This window comes from Trachurus japonicus, chromosome 10 (genome assembly GCF_045865225.1).
Source record: "Trachurus japonicus isolate A0001 chromosome 10, Traja_1.0".
In the NCBI taxonomy this organism is placed as follows: domain Eukaryota; kingdom Metazoa; phylum Chordata; class Actinopteri; order Carangiformes; family Carangidae; genus Trachurus; species Trachurus japonicus.
This window is the reverse complement of record NC_140916.1, coordinates 18,457,141-18,478,297: the sequence shown is the minus strand read 5'-3', so window position 1 is coordinate 18,478,297 and position 21,157 is coordinate 18,457,141. Positions and strand designations below refer to the sequence as shown.

At 45.0% G+C, this 21,157-nt stretch overlaps 1 protein-coding gene across 12 annotated transcripts; it reads right to left on the bottom strand.

Moving 5' to 3' along the window:
• Nucleotides 1-1,587: 1,587 nt before the first annotated feature.
• On the bottom strand, nucleotides 1,588-20,849 carry LOC146979748 (catenin delta-1-like). Of its 12 annotated transcripts, none has more exons than XM_085789739.1 (21): nucleotides 20,740-20,849; nucleotides 15,549-15,672; nucleotides 13,969-14,135; nucleotides 11,636-11,704; nucleotides 11,147-11,538; nucleotides 9,704-9,985; nucleotides 9,369-9,609; nucleotides 9,027-9,249; nucleotides 8,489-8,681; nucleotides 8,255-8,372; nucleotides 7,967-8,120; nucleotides 7,690-7,707; nucleotides 7,293-7,361; nucleotides 6,430-6,557; nucleotides 6,143-6,293; nucleotides 5,836-6,028; nucleotides 5,538-5,740; nucleotides 5,383-5,424; nucleotides 5,216-5,283; nucleotides 4,911-5,015; nucleotides 1,588-3,371 (listed from the first exon to the last, which is right to left on the bottom strand). In XM_085789739.1, exons 3-20 carry the CDS (start codon nucleotides 14,128-14,130, stop codon nucleotides 4,956-4,958), a joined length of 2,766 nt encoding a protein of 921 aa, XP_085645865.1. In that variant the 5' UTR covers nucleotides 14,131-14,135; nucleotides 15,549-15,672; nucleotides 20,740-20,849; the 3' UTR covers nucleotides 1,588-3,371; nucleotides 4,911-4,955. The 12 variants fall into 12 exon arrangements, with proteins under 12 accessions (XP_085645865.1, XP_085645867.1, XP_085645866.1 ...); XM_085789750.1 differs by having other exon boundaries at nucleotides 1,607-3,371; nucleotides 4,961-5,015; XM_085789741.1 differs by lacking the exon at nucleotides 4,911-5,015.
• Between the last annotated feature and the right edge of the window lie 308 nt (nucleotides 20,850-21,157).

Genomic DNA, 21,157 nt, shown 5'->3' with positions numbered 1-21,157 from the left:
GAACAATAGTCTATTTCCCCACAGAACCATCAAAGTTGCTCATATCTGTAATCTTGTCACATTGGAGTTTTTGTCAACGTCATTAGCAAAAAGGTTTATATAGCAGACCCTGTGAGGGGTTGAATGATGTTTTCAACACAAATGTATAGATGCCATCTTGCCACTGCCGCTGGTTGTGACTGAAAATTGCTGTGTTGCTCTATCTGCCTTCGTTAACACGGCTGGGACTGAATCAAATCACAAATACAATATGAGAAACGTTATTGTAGCACAATGTTGACATGTAAGAAACTCCAGTGAAATACTATTTCATAAACAGTAAAGTATTTTTGCTTTAAAAAGTCTGGTTTAAATTCCTGTCTGAAATCTGAAAATATGTGCAGTTCAAGTTCAAGTTGGTCAAACTCATCACTCGAGTTCCTAAAACTGGACCTGTGACATTTGTTTTGTGACACCAGTAAATACATAATGTTTTTTTTAACCTGGCAAAACTTTAATTACCTTTTGGAAATTTCAAGCGTGGCATCATGAAACACAAATCATTTTGAAATGAAACATAATACTTTAGTAGTATAATGACTAGTACTAAATATAAAATATCACACCATCAATCGTGAATTTAGTTAGTATGCTGGTAGTCTGGTATTTTCGTATTTAGATTAGTTGTGTTTCCAATTGAAAACTTTGATATATTTATATTCCCACTGTATGTCCCACAGCAAGGTATCTGATATGCACAAACACCGAGTGAACATGATTCATGATCAAGTTCTAAAATCCTTCCTGGTCCAATGAGAGTAAACATGTAGCCTAATATTCAATACCTGGAAAAGTGGTTTCTTTTTTTTTCTCCTATCAACATGAACATCTAAAGATTAAATTGTGAGAGTTGTTAGGGGTCACAGCCTCACACATGCGCATTATAGCCTGACTAATATCAGACTTTCTCACGCTGACATGCACTTAGGGCCCTCGTGATCCAGCAGCTGCTTCTCAATCTGTGCAGGATGAATTTCAGATGTGTTGCATACTGGAGACGCCGGGACACTTTCTCGTCCTCGTACAACCCGTGCGTTCCCCTCCTGACGTGTCTGGGGGACCTGAGAAACACACACCCACAAACATGTAGTCCCTGTCAGCATGCAGCTCAGGGTGAAACTGGAAACGACAGCAAAGCTGAGAACGTCAACACTCGACAGTCTTTAACTGCGCCCGGTGCACGTTGTGATTTAAAGTTAATCAGCTTTATGCAGGAATGAACACACGACCTGTGGACAGTCTGGGGTCTTAGGTCGGGAGATTATTGTCCTTGTAGTGAGTTTAAAAAAGGTCTGGTGACAGAGCTGACTTCACAGATAATAAGCCTCAATAATTAGCGGAAGAAAAAAGAAAACACCAAACTGAGCTTACTGATATTAGGGAGCGAATACCTGACGAAGTGTCAAGTTTTTACATTTGCCATTTGTATTAACAAGAGCGCTGGGATGACATTACGTTGCCAGACAGACGGCCTCTCTTTAATTAGATGTGTTTATCTACACCGCACAGCAGCCACCATACACACACATCAATCAACATGCTGCCAGATCTTGTCTAAGAAAAGATCTTTATTTATAAAAACAAGTATTACCAGTTACATACTGAAAAAAGCAACTTCTCAGAGCCAAGGCAGGTATGAATGGTATCATTTTACATGGATAGGCAACAGTACAAATATACTATGTGTGTGGAGAGTTTAAAAAAAAAACAAAGATGATTGGTCTCTTTTGCCTTTAAAACAAGTCAGCGGTAAAACTGGAACTTTAAAAAGTAGAACACATTGCATAATGCTCTCACCCACTGCTCCCCCATGTACACCTGAAATACAAACTAGACAGAAAAAAAAAGTACAAAAAAATATCATAGACCAAAATGTGCTTTTGTCTACCTCTTAAATTAAACATCAACATCTCCCCAGTCTGTCTGTTCAAACTCGAGTCTCCTCTGAGTGAAGAAGAAGCCTCCCACATAAGTGTTTTTATGTAAAAACAGCACACGAATGCAAATGTGCACACATGAATGGCTAAATAGCAAATAAAGAACAGCAAGTAGTGATTTCTTTTGTTAACAGGTTTGCGGAAAAGAATATTAGTCCAAGGAGTAGTCCCTCCTAAAGTGTTTGTTACTTCGACCGTAGTGTAAATGTTGGCTGACAGAGCAAGGAATGGTTTTCTGAAGCAGGACGCCTAAAAGTTTTTGGAGGTTTAGTGGTGCATGTTCCTAGCTTCACATTTCAGGAAACAGTTTGATGTGTTATACTGGTCCAAGCGAAATCACAGCAGCTGAAAATGACATTTTTTTCCACAGGGAGAAAAAAAGAAAGAAAAAGAAAGAGCCAGAAATTAAGGTATCAAACAAAAAGAGGCAGTTGGTACATTAAAAATTAAGAAAAAAAAAATGCTTTGTCACAGGAACAGGAGCACATGATAAAAACAGACAACATGAACGGATGAAATAATCAACATGTGGTCTTATGGGTCTGGTCCGTGAACACACAAATCACACTCATTCAAAAGAAAGAAAGAAAGAAAAAAAAGGTCCATATTCATTTTTTTACCCCCCCACACAGACACACACACACAGGTTTACTGTATGACAAATATACACACACCTGCCTTTTCTTGTCCGTGCCTGTGCTCATCCCAACCGAGAGAAAATAACTCTAGACAGGAAAATAACTCCTATATAAACATTCTCAATCTACAGGGCGACCGCCGGTCTGCTGGCGAGTCCCAGACCTCCCAACGATCCCAGTACAGGGAACCATTTAAATTAATGAGCCAAAACTAATGCAGTCATCCCATTTTCTTTTTATATACAGTATATATACCCTACATAGAAGTCTACATACAAATTCATCATCGGGATGTGGGTGTTGGCAGCAACATGTCGACCACGAACAGAACTCATCGAAAATGTTAACAGCAAGAAGAAAAAAACAAAACAAAAACAAGCAGGATGAAACACCAGAATTAAATGATTGTCAACAAAGGTGATTGCCTTTACAGAAGAACTATAATTTAGGAAAAAAAAGAAAACAAAAAAAGAATATATTTTTGTTGCTACACTTGAATGAATTTGTAAAAAGTAGGTTATGTATGTGGACGTGTGTGTTGCACGAAAAACCTTTTGAATGCAACAACAACCACTTTCTTTGGATGCCAAACCCTCGTCTTCTGATCCCATCTGTGTGGCGATAGAGAGAGAGAGACAGAGGGAGGAGGGGGGGAGAGGGCGCGAGGGAGAGAGTCTGTGCATCTGGGTCTTCTCTCCTCAGTAGCAGTGGTAGGGCAGGGACGGCCCAGTCTGGGTGATGCACACTATCAGTTTTTCTGGAGGAACAAAGTGAAAACACAGCGATTACATGGTGAAAAACATACAAACACAGAATTAAATTTAGTTGATCAACACACCAAACAAGGAGGCAGGACAAAGACTCACTGTGTGGTATAAGTATGGCACGTAGCACAGTACTGCTGTCACAATAACTAGTGATTCAATTATACTTTAATATCAGAAAGCTGATTAATGTTACTTTTCCTACTACTTACTACTTCCCTCTAGTAAAAAAAAACTTTAAAATGAGTAGGGGTGTGTCGAAAAATTCATCTATCAATATCGATTTTCCATTAAAAAATGCGATATCGATTCAAAATTCTGTGAATCAACCTTTTCGAGTTTTCCTGTTTCCCACGTTAATCTCGAGTGACGAGTGAGATGCTACATCCCAGTGTTGGATCAGACTCATGACTTAAACCATTAGCCTCCTCTTTTGAAGAATCTGGTGTCCACACCTGATTGTGTGATACAAATATTGGCTGACTTACAAAACAGAAATTCTGGGAACATAAAATACCCCTCATTGAATCAATATCGATATTTAATCGAATCGAATCAAATTGAATCGGGACCTTGTGAAATGGAATTGAATCGATTCAGGAAATCACTGACGACACCTAGCCCTAAAAAACAACTTGTTGGCAAAATTAACCTACAATCCATTGAATCCGAAGTTTGTAATCGATATTGGACACTAATCAATCAATACTACTCCTTCCAACTTTATTTTACTATCTAATACTACTTATCAAACTGATATGAAGTCTCAATAGGGGGCTGGGTCATCAGTTCTTTAACACACCGAAAAGATGAACAGAGTGCTGCTGTGTTTTCTGCCACGTGTTGTTGTTGTAGTTCACTGCAGAGCCACAAGAGAGCGCTCTGACTCACAACTCTGGGCCGGTGGCCAAAGGCAACAATGGATAGAGCCTCAACAGAGTACTCTGATACTATTTGGATGTTGTGAGTTATTTGTCTCTAACCCTGCGCCACATTCCTGTAGCGAGTGTAAATCCCCTCCAGCAGTTGCCACTAAAGATACTCAAATCTATTTTGAGACGACGGAGATCACAGCAAATGTCAAAACTCCACTGTCGCAAAGGTTTTAAAGCTGTTAGAGTCAAGTAAAATGTTTTGAGATGTAGCATTACTTTTGTTCTCTGACCTTATTTTGTGGTTGTTACTTTTTCTTCTTTTTTTATATTTAAATTACGATTGGTTTAAAAGTCTACGTCCTGATATTGTGACAACACAACTGCACAAACATTTATTAATAAAAAGGATTTGAATCTTTTATTGTCAGTCTGGGATTGGCTACACTGACAGACTGCATGGAGCACCTTGCAGCATACTATACCAGCATGTACACATCACATCAGGGTGTCGTATACTTGAGTGTCGGTACGGTAAAACCTCGACCAGAGTTTCAGTTCACTATCATAGACAGAGACCAGGTTCCACTGAGGGTTTAGATGTTTCAGAGACAAAGGAAAAGAAGAGTCCATGCAGGACGAGAGGTCAGTTGGACATACCATGCTGTTACATGCAGAGGGGGGGTAGAGGGGAGGGGGGGAGGGCTAACCATCGTAGGAGTCCAACAGAGGCAGAGAGCCCTTTCTGCCCCCGTACACCCCTCGCTGAGAGACAACCAGAAAAACAGAGAGAGACAGGAAGTGAGTGTGAGAAAAGAAACTTGTCAGTACTTGTGAGGCTGCCAACGAAAAAAAAAGGTTCAAGTGAGGAGAGAGAGTTTCGTAGTGGTGCAGGAGATCAGGGGTTAGTGCAGTTAAATGAGCCATCCAGTGTGGAAATGTGCGTGGAGCATGACGTCAAGTACCGGTAAAGTGTCCGTGGTCTCATCCAGAGTGTGTCTTCTCTCCCTCTGGTCCAGTGTAGAGTAGGCGTCTAAAGACAAGATGATGAAAATTAACCGACAAAAAAAACAAACCAAACATTTTCTACAAGTTCTTTGTGGTCCAAAGCAGTGGTGATGAATGTACTAACCAGGGCCAAGGTCATTTAGTGGAATCAGATCCCTCTTTTCTCCTAAGATGAAGCAGAACATCCCGAGTTAAACAAACTAAAAACTTCACACACACATTTTCACCTTCTATAAAATACACTATTAACTCTGTGTGTGTTGTTTCTCCGACACCGACCTCTGTCCAGCAGTGGCGTGGTGCTGTCTTCATAGGTACCGTTGGCTCGGGTGCTCGGGCCGTTGGTGGTGCCGGCGTTGAGGTTGACCATGAAGTCCGTCTTCTTCCAGCCGTCCTTCTCAAGAGGCCGACGGAGCTCCTTGTGGGCCCAGACCAGCTGCAGCACCTGGCCGGCCCCCCGCACCTCGCGCTCTGAACGTTTGCTGTGGGACATGAGGGAGACGCTACCTTAGAGTCTTAGAAAAAAAAAATCTTTGCCTTGTGTCGATAACTTCAGCTCGCTTCACTAAACTCTTACCCGTCCTTGTTGATGAGCACCAGCCTCTCGATGCCCTGCGAGGCTCGGAGGGTCTTCGCCGCCTCCAGACTGTTGCCTAGCACCTCGGAGAGCGTGCTCAGTACAGACACCACCGTCTCCTCCGACAGAGTGCGACCAGACTGACTCTGGCCTCCAGGCAGGTTGGCCACCAGGTGAGGCACTGCATGCAACCCTGCATCAGACACAAAACATCATTTAGTTTTTCCACAAAGTTGCTCATGCAAACCGAAGAACAACAAATATCAAATTCAATATGACCGACGATAGTCTGAAATTTAAGTCTTACCGAGCAGTTCACAGTTGCGGTTGTCAATGGCGAGGTTTCTCAAGGCTCCAGACATCGCTCTGACGACACGGTCATTGCCATGAGCCAGTAGTTCTGCCATCATGGGAAGACCCTTCTCCAGGCGCACGGTGGCCCGGATATATCGCCCGTACTGAGGAGGAAACGGCACAGAATAATAAATCAAAGACAATGAATGTCCAGTAATTTAAGAAGACACCTTTTACATTATCATTAATAACCTAAATTGACTAATATGAGATGTTTTTATTTTGAAGAACGGTACTCACAGTCCATCGGCCAGCACACAGGTTCTGGATGGCACCAGCGGCGGCCTCCAGCACCGAGGCGTTCTTGCTCTCTCTGAGCAGTGATGTGTAAACGCGAACCACCTCTGGTTGGAACAACAGCTCATAACCTGAATTCGACAGACAGAGAGGGACGTCAGCACCGACTGGAGTTCAACTAACGCAGGTGAAGCCTCAAACCAAGAATTACTTCCACCAGCTGAGCGTGGTGAGAACTCAGACCTGGCATTAACACGGGCGACGAGTGATGTTCACATCACAAGTGGACGGCTCTGAACACAGGTGACAAGTGAAATCTGATCACTCCGACCACATTTGAACGGGGGTCATTCAGAGTTGGTCTCTCAGCTGGGACACGATGAATGCAGTCACAGTTTTATCATGAACTGGACATAGTGAAGCTTTCCATGTGGAGACACAGTCTAACGGCAGGTGTGAGGTGATGTACTTAGAGCTGTCCACTTGTGATCAGATCACATGAGCCAGGTTAGTGCCAGGTCTGACCTGAGCCTTAAAGGAACAGTTCAACATTTTGGCAAATGATCCCTATAGTCTTAGGAGTAGGTTTGTTACCTTTATTTGTCAGTGCAAGATATTTTTAGAACGGCCGAGCCGTGAGCCTCATCAAACTCATCAAATCACCTGCACATTCACCACGCTATGAGATAATAATGGAACGTTACGAGACAGAGTTGTTTTAGAGGTAAATTCATGCAAAACCGCTGATGCGCGTTGCCTTCAGGGACAGTTTTTCAGCAAGCAGTCTCTGCATTTACCTCTAAAACAACTGCAAGCTGCTCTAAAGACTCTGAATTCATGATTTGAAGTAAAGAGAGAACAAGTACCTTTAGCTGGTGTTGTCCTCTTTGGAATATCCACCTGATCTCCACTCCCATCATCTCCATCCTTCTTTCCTGCAGGCGAGAAAACAAAAAGACGACAGAGCATGAAAGACCGAGCTGATGAAGAAATGATACTGATAATGTGAGGGTGGTTGAGATGAGCATCCAGTTATCTTCCGTCCTCTACTCTGGTTCATTATGATGTAAAACGCAACCATGCAACCCGTGGAACAAGCACTCATGCAGTGACATCAAGTGATCATGCCCATGTGCTGCACGTGAAGTCAACACATTCTTGTTTCTCTGGTGAATGTTTATTATGCGTTAGTAAAAGTGAGTGACGACAGAGTGGTCGATGATTTCAAAACAGCTCATGAGAACACCAAGAGGAGAATCTTACCTTTGGAAAACCACTCATCTAAACACAGCAGAGAGGGAGAGGAGCAAGTGAAGAGGGTGGGAGGAAAGAAGGGAGAAAGTTAAGAGGAAGGAAGGAGGAGGAAGAGAGGGAGAGAGAGAGAGAGGAAAAAGGAGGGAAACAGTGGTAGAGTGTGAAAAACAGCGACAGGTGCTTCTGCCACCAACAAGCTCAAACCCACCAGCAGCAATCCCGTCTTTCAACAGCACATCTCTCAAACAGAGTAACTCGAGGCTGGAACAGCTGTCTGGGAACTGACCTTTGCCCTTTCGAGAGCCGAAGCAGCCACCTTTGTTGGCGGGGGCCGGGGCCTGGTTGAGGGGCGTTGTCTCCGCGTAGCGTTCACAGCCGGGGACTTCGCGGTGAACGTGATAGGACAGATTCCTCAGGAGGCAGACGCAGTTCTCCACCAACTGCAGGGACAAGAGACGACGTGGAGATAAGACAATGACGACAGTGATAAGACGGAGACGCAAAGAAAACGGCGCTTTCGTCACAGTTAAAAACACAGCACAGATAAAAACTCTAACTTTGAGTGAATACGTACCTTATTATCCACGTCTTTGCGGTTGATCTGCGACTGGACAACGTACATGAGTGCATCCACCAATCCCGTGCACTCTCTCAGCTTTCGCCTGGCCTCGCTGCGCTCTGAACTCACATTCCTGTCGGAGAAGAGAGAGTTAAGCACATAATTGCATGTTTTCTTCTCAAAATAAATCTCTCTCTCTCTCCTTTCCTTGACATTCTTTTATTTTGCCTCCATCGACACCATGCATACCTAAGGCAGCCAGCAGTGTTGGTCAAGGCGGTCTCCCACTCCAGATGGCGTGGTTTGCAGCTCTCCTCTCCTCCGTTGCTCCCTCGCTCCCAGCCCGAGTGGGGAACTATCACCTCGTCGGCCAGGGCGTGCAGGGCGTGGTCCACGATCTCCATCTTTACCGAGTCGTGGGATGAAAGGTTCCACAAGGTGCCTGGGGTGATATAATAATATCGTTATTATGAATGAAATAAAAGACAATTTGGCCTCACAAGTGATAAAATGAATTAATTAAACAGGCTGCTGCTCTCACACAGTCAAGATTTTGATCATCTGTAATATTTCCCCACATCTGTGCCGGTTCGCATGCAATTTTTTGGTTTTGTTTTCTTTTTGGTTGACATATAATCTGTCTAGAATGATTGTTATGACCAATGAATACTAAAGTAATAAGTGAAATTAAACGGCTACAACATACAATAATAGAAAAAAAAAGTATTGATAAAAATACCAGACAATTAATCCATACAAGCGTCACACGAGTAGTGATGAGTGATACCTGTGATAGTGTCCGTGAGTTCCTGGTCGCGGGTTTTCCTCAGTAACCTGACCAAGGCAGGCACTCCGTCGCAGTTCTTGATGGCGATCTTGTTGTCTTGGTCTCGTCCATATGAAATGTTCTTCAGCGCTCCACAGGCTGAGTGGTGCACGTCCTTGCTGGGGTGGTCCAGCATCGACACCAAGGATGGGATACCCTTCAGGCGACGCACTTCTGACTTAACCTAGACGCACACACAGGCAACATTATCAAGCGCACATCAAGGATTTGCCAACGAGCAACAATTCAAAAAGTATTTCCAAAAAGCTGTTTTGCTGCGGCTGAACGTGAACTTTGTTTCACCTTGTCATTTTTGAACGTGAGATGCTGGAGGAAGGCAGCAGCGTTGGTCTTGACAGGGTCAAGACGGTAGTTCAACATGGCGATGACCTCTGGCAGCTCAGGCTGTCTCCACGAGGCGGGGGGACCCTTCCTTAGTGTGCTGTCCAGTGAAGCCATGCTCCCCCTGTCCAACGTCATGGGAGCCCCCCAGGCGTAATGGTCGACTGCTCCCACGACATCATCCAAGGTGTCCTCGCAGCTCCTGCGTGGCGTGCAAGAATGTCACAGATTAAATGCAGTGCAGGTGTATAAACGTACATAGTTTGTCCCATTGACGAAACAAGTATGAGATTTACCTGAGTCTCCGTCGGTCCATGCCCCCCGGGCCGGGCCCCAGACGTGGCATGGTGCCGTAGCCCCCGGGGTGCATGGGCGGCGGCCCCATGCCGTAATCATCGTATCCCACGCTGCGCTGGTCGTCCTCCAGACCGTAGTGGCCGTGGCCATAACGCATCTCCATCGCTGAGCCCATGGCCCTCATCCCCCGGCTCACCTGGGGCTGCGCGGCGTACGGGTCGAGCTGCTGGCGGCTCGGGGCCCGGTAGCCCGAATCCAGAGTCCTGTAGCCATCGACCGGCCTGTGGAGAGGAGCGACAGAGAGACGTGATCAGACATGTTCCAAGTCACATCCCTTTAATCAATTTCATACCAACACAGGACACATTTCTACGTGAGATCAAGCTAAACATCTCAACACCTGTTATCTGACTTGATGTTGGTGTGAAAGGGGACGGGATACTTCTAAGAGAACTATGGGTTACTGTCTGGTTACCGTGACACGTAGCTTCCTCCATTAGATTTCCATAAGCTCAGAATAAAGGGAAGGACATCAAATTTAACCACAATGCATATTCAATCATTTGAGCAAATCTTGTTGTAACCACTTTTAAAAGAACTGAAAAACATAGTGCTTCACAAATAGATAGTGCTTACTTAAAGCAGAAGTAAGCAATATTTTTGTGTTAATATAAGTCTTAAATAGTTATATCTTCCCACAGCAATCACTTACATAGAGTGTTTGGTCTGAAACACGGGTCCCTCAGTCACTCTGCTCTGCTCTGAGCAGAGGAGAAAACTTTTCTCGTATCCTACAAGTTTTATCCAATGAGGAGAGAGAACGGCATGAAGGGCTGTGTGTGCAGCCAAGGGATGCGCCTGAATATGGTGATGTAGGGACGAGGACCAATAGATCCATGGCGAGGGCGGGGGCTGCTAACTCCATCGGCTGACAAGACGTTATGGTGCGTTCAAGGCAGCCCGTAACTCGTGTTTTTCCGACCTGTGAAGTGGTACCAGTTCGATCTGGTACGAGTTCACGGGTCGAAAGTTCAGAGTGGCTGTTATAGTGACTTTCACAGGTAAAACAGGTCGGAAAAACACGAGTGGGTTGCCTGGAACGCTACAAAGTCGTAAGTCGTGACTTGAAGCTGTAATTTACGGTTTCAAAAGCCTGCCTGGAACGCAGCATTAGCCAAAACGACCGGATCACTTACTTCTGCTTTAAGGTTTGTTTGAATGGTAAAAGTGTTGACACACGCCCGTCTGATTCAAACAAAGAGCCTGTGTGTATGTGATGCTGCAATATGTAATTCAAAGTGCACTAACAAAAACAAAAAACTGATGGTGACTTATGTGAATGTTTTGCCGCTACAAATTACTGGATATTATAAAAACAAGCTGTGAGGAAAATGTGCCCCCTGAAAAGACTTTTACTGCTCCTTTATGTAGGTGGCTTATACCTGTAACGATCATCCATGTGAGAGCCTCTGCTCAGACTAGTGTATGCCTCTGACGGCGGGCCACCCCGGTAGTCGTCGTAGCCCCCTACGGGGCCGTAGTGGTAGTTCCTAGGTACTGTGGCTGTGGGGTAGTCTCCGGCTCCGGGCTGTCTGTACGGTCGGTCCAGTGTGGCGCTGTAGCCGCCCATGCCGGACACCGACAGGCCCCCGTCAATGGACATGGAGTCAGAGGGCATGACTGTGCGAGAGATTGGTTTCTTCATCTGAGGGAGAGTCGTGTCGGGCCGTCGCGTTGTTCCCTCTTCGGAAAAGACTGAATGGACTTCGTGGGAGTCGTCCTCTGGCGTGTAGCTCTCGTCCAGAGCGCCGTGTGCAGGGTCAACCATCCTGTACTGTAGCAGACACATAACACATTCTTTTTTTAAATCACTGCATAAATTAAGAAAAACAACTAAATGTACATGAGGATCTGAGAACACCGTCACGTACCTGTGTGCCGTTTATGTATGAGTCAGTCAGTTTCAGTCGTTCTATGTCTGCATCCCCTAAACGCCCGTTCTGGGACAAAAGGAGAAACTACTGTGAGTTACAGTGTAAAGATGTTGTGACACCACCAGCGGTTTTTGCTGATACACTCACTGCAGTGACAGTGAAGGCCAGATTCCAAGTAACCAGTGTGGTCGACTTTCTCACAGCCACCCAGATGATATTCCTGCTGCTGAAGCACATTCACTGCTGACCAAGTCGCCGCTGTGTGTTCATGGTCTGTGAATCACTGCCAGACTCGGGGGAAGGACATTTTGGAGTGTAGCCATTCTCCCATCCTCACAGCCCACTTCCTCCTGCTCTAAGCTGTTACATAATCGATGGTCGTCACTCTGTGTAACTCGGACATTTTCTACGTAACCCAGAGTAATACTTTTTATGCAACATATCTGCCTCGGTTATGAGCAACAACATCAAAATGAATCACATGTGAACACAAGATAACCAGACCACTACTGTGTAGGACATGACTTATATACAAAACAAAACCATGTTATGAGCCTCATGAAATACAAAAATCCCACTTCACTTGCTGGGGTACATCATATTGCATATTATACTATGTCCACAAGGAGGCAGGCTGTTTTTAAAAAGCAAAGGGAAGTGAATGGGAAGTGGGTTTTTTTCAAAGAAAAGGCGCAGCTGCTTTATCCTATAATACTACCCCATTTACAAGAAGCTCTATCATGCATTACGAGCAGTGCTGGCAGAGGATGTATATATCCTCGCTCACCGCCATTAATATTTTTAGACATAAAACCATGAACAGTTAGGACAAGGCCAAAACCACAGAATCTCTCCGTCTTAGCCTTCATCCTCCAGCTGCTACGCACTAATCACAGAAGTCCCGTCCAAGGACTCAAAGAGACAAAACATTAGATCTAATCTATGTCAGCAAGCCCTCAGAGGAAAGGAAATATTTAGGAATAGATTTTAAACTATTCTACACCCAGTGCTGAAAGAGACACGCTCAAATATCAACCCCTGAATGCTGCACTTCCTGACGTGTTACCTGAGAGGATAATGACAATGGCGCTGCTTTAATTGTTCCTCCTAGCCCACAGGCACCTGAGTGAGGTGCTAGTCAAGTGAGAGCACAGACTACAACAATAAGAAGAAGGAAATCGTATAGGAGCACATACTAGTAGATAACTGGGCTGTGAACAAAACAGCAGAGCAGAAGTCTTCAACCATCAAGACCGTTAAACACCTCTCAGGATGTGTTACATTACACTGCAAAAATCAATATTGTGATAAAGTACATTTTCTGGAAAATCAAATGGGAAACTGTTGAATTGAAGAATCACCTGGGAATGGTTCGTCCATCCATATCAAACACTTTAAAGATCATTCTACTTCATCGCACTAACGCAAATATTGTCCTCCTCATTGATTTGCAACATGACTCACTGTGGTCAAACAAACAAAGAGATATTAAAGTGACAGCTGCCATTTGTATTCATTGCTTCAGAGCTTAAACTATCCATTCAAATCTGATGCTTAAAAACTACATTCAACAACTAAATGTATGTATTTCTGACTGTTGGTTCATGAACATCAGCTTGGATTCTGGTAAAACTGCAATGAGGATTTATCCAGAAAATGACAAGCAGGTTAAATTAAATGCAAGAATTAGTGAGGTGAATCCCTAAACAGTTTATGTTCAATCTCTGACATTAGACAAGTGTTTAATAAATTACATTTAAAAAAAAATTATCAGGCTAAAAAAAAATTGACGAAATGTAAAACTATGTGACACATGCAGGACAGATGGCTGCATGCCAAAGGACGACATGCTGAAACAGAGAGGGAAATAACTGAGATTCCACAGCGGGGTCCGACGAAAGGTGCACATGTGTGTCAGAGCGTATCCGGTGAGCGACGGTGAAGGCATGCTGAAGCTGAATGTATGTGATGATGACAACTTCAGGCATGTTAAGAGTAACACAGCGACGTGCGGGCACAGAGCGATATGTTTGAAGATAAGGCAACGAGACAGATGCTCTTAAAAGATACATAAACAACAAAGGAAAGACATTTAATGATAAAACAAACACACACTTGGACACACACTTGCTGAGCACTGGTGGAGAGGAGGAGAGACGGGAGAGAGGAGGGATGAATGAACGATGAACGGGTGAAGTCAGAGGGAGAAAATGATGCATGACTTCACTGGAAGGATTCAAGACGGAGGGGATGATGATGATCCATGTACTGGGAATGAAAGACGGCTACAACAGACTGTGGGGATGGGGATGTTTGTCGGGGAGTGTTACCTGTGTGTGAGGGAGGTGGTGGTGACCCAGGGCCGAGGGGCTGGTGGCAGGGAGGCCCACTCTCCTCCTCTCCTCCTCCAGCGCCCGGGTCAGCTGTTCAAACTGCACCTCCTGCTCCCTGACCGACTCCAGCAGAGCTGCTGCGCTCTCACACTGCTCCATACACACTACACGGCCCCGAGGGGGAGAGAGGAGGAGGAGGGGGGCGTTACACACATCCATACAGCCTCAAACACACACACACACAGAGCACAGGAAGAGCGAGGCTAACAGAAACAGACACACCTCTCCGTACAAAGTCTGTCCACACCCATGGGATGCAAAATTCTTGGGCTGGTGTTAAGTAGGATCTGATTTGTCTGCTGACAGATTTTGACTCGGACTGAAGTGCCTTTTTTTTCCCCCATCAGCACCACTGGGGGGGTTGCACAACGCCCTCGGTAATGACCGTGCAGCAGTGACCTCTGTAGACAGGACATGCTTTTCCATTACGCCATCTTTTTGTGTACACCTATTTATGAGGAAATCTGTCGTGGGTCATGATTCATTCAGTGTTTTTCCTCCATAAAGAAACGTAAAAGCGGCTGCTCTGTGCTCTGACAAAAATTCATAACTTGCATCACAGGAAGTGCGTTACGTCCTTTACTAACGAATGATAAACTTCCATCAGGATTATATTCGACTGCAACGCGCATAGCACAACGCTGTAAACTGATCAGGTGTGGAAAAACAGCACATAATGCAAACAGTGTAGGAAGAGGTTACGGCCTTTATTTGTTCGTGTAAACCACGCCCCCGGCCATTATAACAGACCCGGCTATTAAATAGATACCGGCTACTATTAGAGGAAATACGGTAGTCATTATACAGGGGAGAGGCTGAGTCTTGAAAACCCAGCTTATTGCACTGAGCATGAATTTTGCAACATATTGATCACAATAATGTGGAGATGGTTATTGTAATATTCCCCACATACGGATCAATAAACATATGACCACTTAACGCATGCATGGCCTCTGGGGCTTTCAGATGCCAGACTGGAAAATATTTGCTTCAATACAAACAGCAGAGAAAGAGATTTTATGATAAATCATCTGCAGTTTGTAGACTTTGCAAAAAACAGCGCTGGTAAAATACCAGGACAATGCAAGACATTATCCTTATTTAAATTAAACAATATCTCTTTAAGATGCTCCAGAGTCAATATACTGTTCACATTGTGAAAAAAGTTGATAAACTCAAGATAGAACCAATTTTAAAATCCCAAAGCTTGGTGTAGCTTTAAATGAAAATGCCATTGTTAGTCAAAAAAATTGCAGTGACATAAATCGTTTTATCTATGCATCAGCAGAATAATTCATGGTGATACAGCAACTATACAAAAAGGCTGTCAGAGAGGATGAAGCCTGTTTCGCACAAAGAGAAACGCTTTTTTTTTTTAGGAAGTTTCACTTAACAAAAGACATTCAATACACAAGAGAGCTGCATACTTCTCTGCACAGTCAAAGCACAAAGCAGATCACACGCAGCAGCAGCAGCGATACACGTTACATTTCAGAGGAAAATCAGGGGATACACACCTTCGCCTGTGGGCGTGGTTTGATAGAAGAGGTGAGAGATCACGCCAAGGTCAGAGGTCAAGCTCTAGCTGCTCATGTGTAGAAGGTCACCAAACCACCAAGCCCAGAAACAAGGAGAAATGAACTGCAGAGAGAGAGAGAGAGAGAGATACAGAGGGGTGAGGGAATAATAAGGTCAGGGACAGAGACGAGGCCAAAAGCACCTCTGTTTGAAAAACAGCAACATAGTGAGAATACCGTACAAGTGTGTCAACACGGTTGTTTGCTCTGAGCAGAGAAACACAAGGAAAGACAGAGACATACAGTAGCTCCAGCTTTTAGACACACCCTGTATTTACTCAACATTTGGCCTGCATACGGCAGCTGGCTGCGGTGAGTTGACCAACCTGCAGCATTTTCTGGGCCAGAGAGCGTTGACTGTCAGCAGAAAGAGACAGATCGCTCCAGAGATAGTAACAGCCTTCAAGAACAAGTTCATATATTCACTTATCTACTTATCTTTTCTTTCTCTGGCTTAACTTTAGCTTTTTTTTTCCTTCTTCCAGCCTTTCCTCTCTAATCAGTCTTCATCTACCCCAACTCTTTCACTCCACTACTCTTGTTCTTTCAACTTAACTGCCTTTTATCCCCCCCCCCCCTCCCACCTCACAGATCTTTGTTATCCCGGCTGTGCTCTGAGAAAAAGACATTGTTATATCTGAGCCAAACAAGTGTAGACTCAGATCCTCTTATCTGCTGATACACCCTCTGCTACAGCGGCCAGCAGCTCCCTTTTAGCCCTGGCTAGGAAGTAGAATAAAGCCAGGCATTGCCACACACACACACACACACACACACACACACACCTGCAAGACCGGTTGGACAGGGTAGAGGAGGGGCAATCAAATTTTTGGTTCCTCTGTGACTCTGTCTAGCCAACATGTACAGACACTGTTGAGTGTCGTAAGTTTGGTCAACAAACGCAGTCCTGCATTGACGCTGCTTTGCTGCAGGTGTTTGTACACACAGCAGGTAGAGTGTTAACACCTGCGTCAGATTGTGCAAAAAAACATAAAGACAGACGAGATGATATCAGCGTGTGATAGACTATTACGACACCCTTAAGCTGGTAAAATGAAGCCTGCAGAGGTTGCGTCTGGTTCCTGGATGTCTGTCAAATGAATGAGTAATACTCACTCACACACGTATGTATGTGACTTTGCTTATTTAAAAAAAAACCCTGCTTGGGGTGTGCCCAGTGTGGGAAAAAAGGGAGGAAAGTGGGATGGCCTGATGAGAAAATAAGGAGTGGCCGAGTGTTTCGCAAGACAAAGGAATGTGAAAGAGCCAAAACTGGGATTTGCATGCGGGATAAGACTGACTGACAGGAAGACATGATGTCACACACACACACACACACACTCACTATCCTGTGTTTGGTGGCTGTCACGCCCCAAAGCCATAACCTCCCACCTGAGCAAATCACAAACTGCTGTCCTGTACCACACATGCCTATATATGGTCATAGCCAGGACGGGGCTGCTTGTATCCACCACAGACAGACAGACAGAGAGAGAGAGAGAGAGAGAGACGGGCAGAGATCTGCAAACAAATAAAACTGAAAGACTGACAGTGGAGTAAGACAAAAGAGGAGTGAGGGGGTGAGCAGGAGTAAAGAGGAGGAGGCGGGGGGGTTAGAGATAAGGAAAGGAGTGATGAATAAAAGATTTAAAAAAAAAAGCTCATCTTGCATTCCTTGCATTGTCTCCTGCCAATTCAACACAGCAGCCCACCCACTCGTCCACTGTGAAGTGACCTTACGTGGGACGCCGGCTAATGCTCGTCCAGACGTCCGTCTCAGCAGTCACAAGAACCAAGAGACACACACACAAACTTTACGACCGTAACTGTACGTCACATGTAAACACGGTCACACTCTTCCTGTCGCCTCAGACACGGCATGTCATCCGTTAACATGCCACATGATATCACATTACGCTAATGAGCTCAACTGTCACTCATACAAGAATAATTATGTGCTATGATTAATATTGCTTGGCGAGTTTACTTGCCAAGCAGCGTGTGTGTGTGTGTGTGTAACCACAGTCCGAGGAGGGAATTTGCAGCTGTCTGTCCGGGAGGTTGTGAGAACAATGAGAAGTTTGTGCAACTGAGAACATGAACGCAAGTGTGAATAGAGTTGGAGAGTGAGACCGACATCTCTGGACACATTTGATTGTGAGAGCATCTGTGTTTGTCAGCGTGTGTGTGTGTGTGTGTGTACGTCATGTGTGGTCGAGCTCATGTCACATACACAGTCATGACTCCTGTCCCTCTCTCTCTCCCAGCTGTTAGTTTCAGCCTTGGAAGTCAGCACCGAGTTTCGTTGAACAATGAAAACAATCAGCGTCGCACCACGACCGCTCCCCCTCCCCTTTTCCCCTCTTACCTGCTTCCTGAGAAACAGGATGTTATGGATTCAACATCAGAGATGAGTAAAAAAAAAAAAAGGGACGCGGTGGCTCCACTGGTTCACCAAGAAACAGCTCCCTCAACACAACCGCTTGTAGTATACAAAACCATGCAAACCCATGGGACGCACACGTTAATAACAACCGTGGCGGCTTCCTCCATTAACAGTGTTTCTGTGGCGAAAATCCCCACTGGTCAATATGTTGATCATTTGACTTCAGACCACTTCCTACTTTGCTAAGCCAACATTTTCTGTTCTGCTTTCGAAAATGAAATAAATAAACTTAGGTTTGTTTATTTAAAACATGTTCCCTTTTTATGAGGAGGTCAAATGTTGGATTAAAGTCCATGGATGATGATGTTGACAAAATAACAGTGTATATCATTCGCTTCACTATATGGGCATCAAGTGACCAAGTCGCTATCAACAGAGACGCACAGTATTTTTGATGAGTGGGTGGGGAACCAGGAGCAAATAAGGAAAGGGTCACCTCCCACTGTCCCAACTGTAACAAACAGTCCAAATGCCAAACGCAGTGCCTCGAGGTCAACAACTCCACAAACATCTGATTGAGCCCTGACACACCACGAGTCACATATCTCCATCTGCTTCTGGAGCCATCAGTCAGCATGACTCACTCGACCCTGTCAGAAGTCATCCTGCGATCATACAGTACACACACGCACCCAACAATTCAGCCTTTGTCGACTTAATGAAACTCCGCTCAGTTCAATAACCATCTATACACCTGCCACCAGTGGCAAAAAACCCCCAACAGACTTACAACAACCCATCCAGTGTCAAAGTGCACACATCTGTTCACGCATCTCCAGGTAACCGACACTGCAATTTGCTTTTTAAGTCAGTGAGATGCCACTGCCGGTGATTTAAGCCGAGCGTGGCTTGTAATGAGATTGAAGCTTTAGCCCGGTAATCCACTTACCTCCTAACACATACACACATCATGTTGACATGCACGCAAATGCGTACACACACATACACACACGCACGCACGCATTAGTCCCTTTGTGGATTAACCTGCACACCTACAGAGAGCAGACACAATTGCAGTCGGTGTTGGGAGCATCATGCATCAACAGTCAAACAATGACCTGGAGACAAGTGGTGAGGGGAGGCTGATACCTGGCTGTTTCATGGTGACATATGGTGTTATTAGTGGCCGGCGGCACCTGCACCACTGGGCCCCTTGTTCCAGCATACATACTATACAACAATAAACCATGACTGTACCGAAAGACCACAAGGAAGACACTATAATACAGTGCAGTGCCTGTATGGAACCGGTGTTTACGGGCCAGAGGAGCTAGTTTACTTGTTCACACTCACAGACTGACAGTTATCCCCACCCAGGCATGTATTCTCCTACATAAGCAAGTTCGCACAGGACCCACCCAACAGGTTCACAGACTGACAAGCTCCAAAGAAAAAGAAAAAAAAATCCCAGGTTATGTGACACACTCCAACAGCAAGGACCACCACCCTTAAAAAAAAAAAAAAAACGCCTCAAATACACAAAACAGGCTCAACAAACATACATAGATACAGCATACAAACACATCTAGTCAAACAAGAAGTGGGGGTTTCCAGTTACCTTAAATTACACAGGTGATGAGCTCTGCAGATTAAAAACCGTCTGCTTCTACCAGAAAGACGCATAAATAAAAGTTAGATAGTATCAACAGCAGCAGCCTTAACTGGGTCAAACAACTGTAAATGTATAGGGTTATTATGTATGTCAGGGTTACACTACACCCGCCTGACCGTCACGTTGTCATTGCCCCCTGTTGATCTCTGAGCCTTCTTCTCCTTAATAACAGCAGCAGACCAGACCTTGTCCTGATCCATCTACAACAGACTGCACTTACACAGCACACTCATCCCCTCTGATCTAAGAATAAATAATAATTTAAAAAAATCCCACATGCAATCCTGAATTGATTTGCCAACGTAACACACCAATCTGGGGCATGAGAGACGAGCAGCAGCAGACAGTGTTACATCTCAACACGTTGGTGTAAAAATGACTCTCCCGAACAAAGACTCTTGAGCAATTTGAGCGTTTTGTTTGTGTTACACGGTTGGGTTTTTTTGCCAACTCAGTTCACTTCAGCTCAGATAAATGACAATGTTGGAGATCAAATCAGCCTCGGCTCGGTCACAATGCTCAGCTCAGCTCAGCAGCACCCGTGTGACCTGGTTTGGTCTGTCTGTCTTGCTACGTTAGCATCACAATAACCCACATAGCCCGCAAGACAAGCGGGTGCTAGCTTTAGCGTGTTAGCATAGCAAAAACCACAGGTTAATTAATCACAAGAGCTTGAGTTGGCGTGTGTTCAGCTAAGCGACCTTTTAAGCTAATTTAGGCGGCGTTGTGTGGTTTAGCTTTCGGTATCAGCGGGGGTCGGTCGGTTGGAGCCGGTAATCGCGGGCAGACAACGAGTCTGGAGCTGTGAACTTTGCGTTAGCATCGGAAGCTAACGGGAGATTCGCGTTGCTGAGCTAACGTTAGCATCGGAGATTCGTGTTGCTAAGCTAACGTTAGCAACGGAGAGTCGTGTTGCTGATATGTCGATGTGACCACTCCTTGCCAACGCTGCAGTGCAGCCGCTATGTCGGTGTGTGTGTCTGTGTTTGTGGAAAGAGCGGGGGGGAAGGACGACAACAACGCTGACCAAGTCATATCGACCATTAAAAAAAACATTTCAGTATTTCACTCACCTGTTTGTGGAAAGCCTGCCCCCCAATGCCTACTACTCCGCTTTTCGGTGTGTTTTCTCCCCTCTTCTCTTCTCCCCTCCTCCTTCTCCGGGTTCTGGGTCAAGCTCGTTAAAGACGAAGCGACATCGCCGAGTTTTCTATCAAAGAGAGGGCGGGGTCAACCAGCGGCTTTACCGTAAACACTGCGCACGCATAAAATCCCCTTCTCATGATACAGGTGTTTTGTTTGTCATAACTTGCGAGTCAGAGGCAACACTCAGTGTGCTCGTCAGCAGCAGCAGCACACCGGAACAAAGCCTTTGTATTCCCATGCGGGGCCCGCATTACATATGGCTGCCTGAATATGTCACCACACACCAACCAGTAAACCAGAAATCATTTCCACTGGTCTGTCAGTTGGATTAAAATTAATGAATTG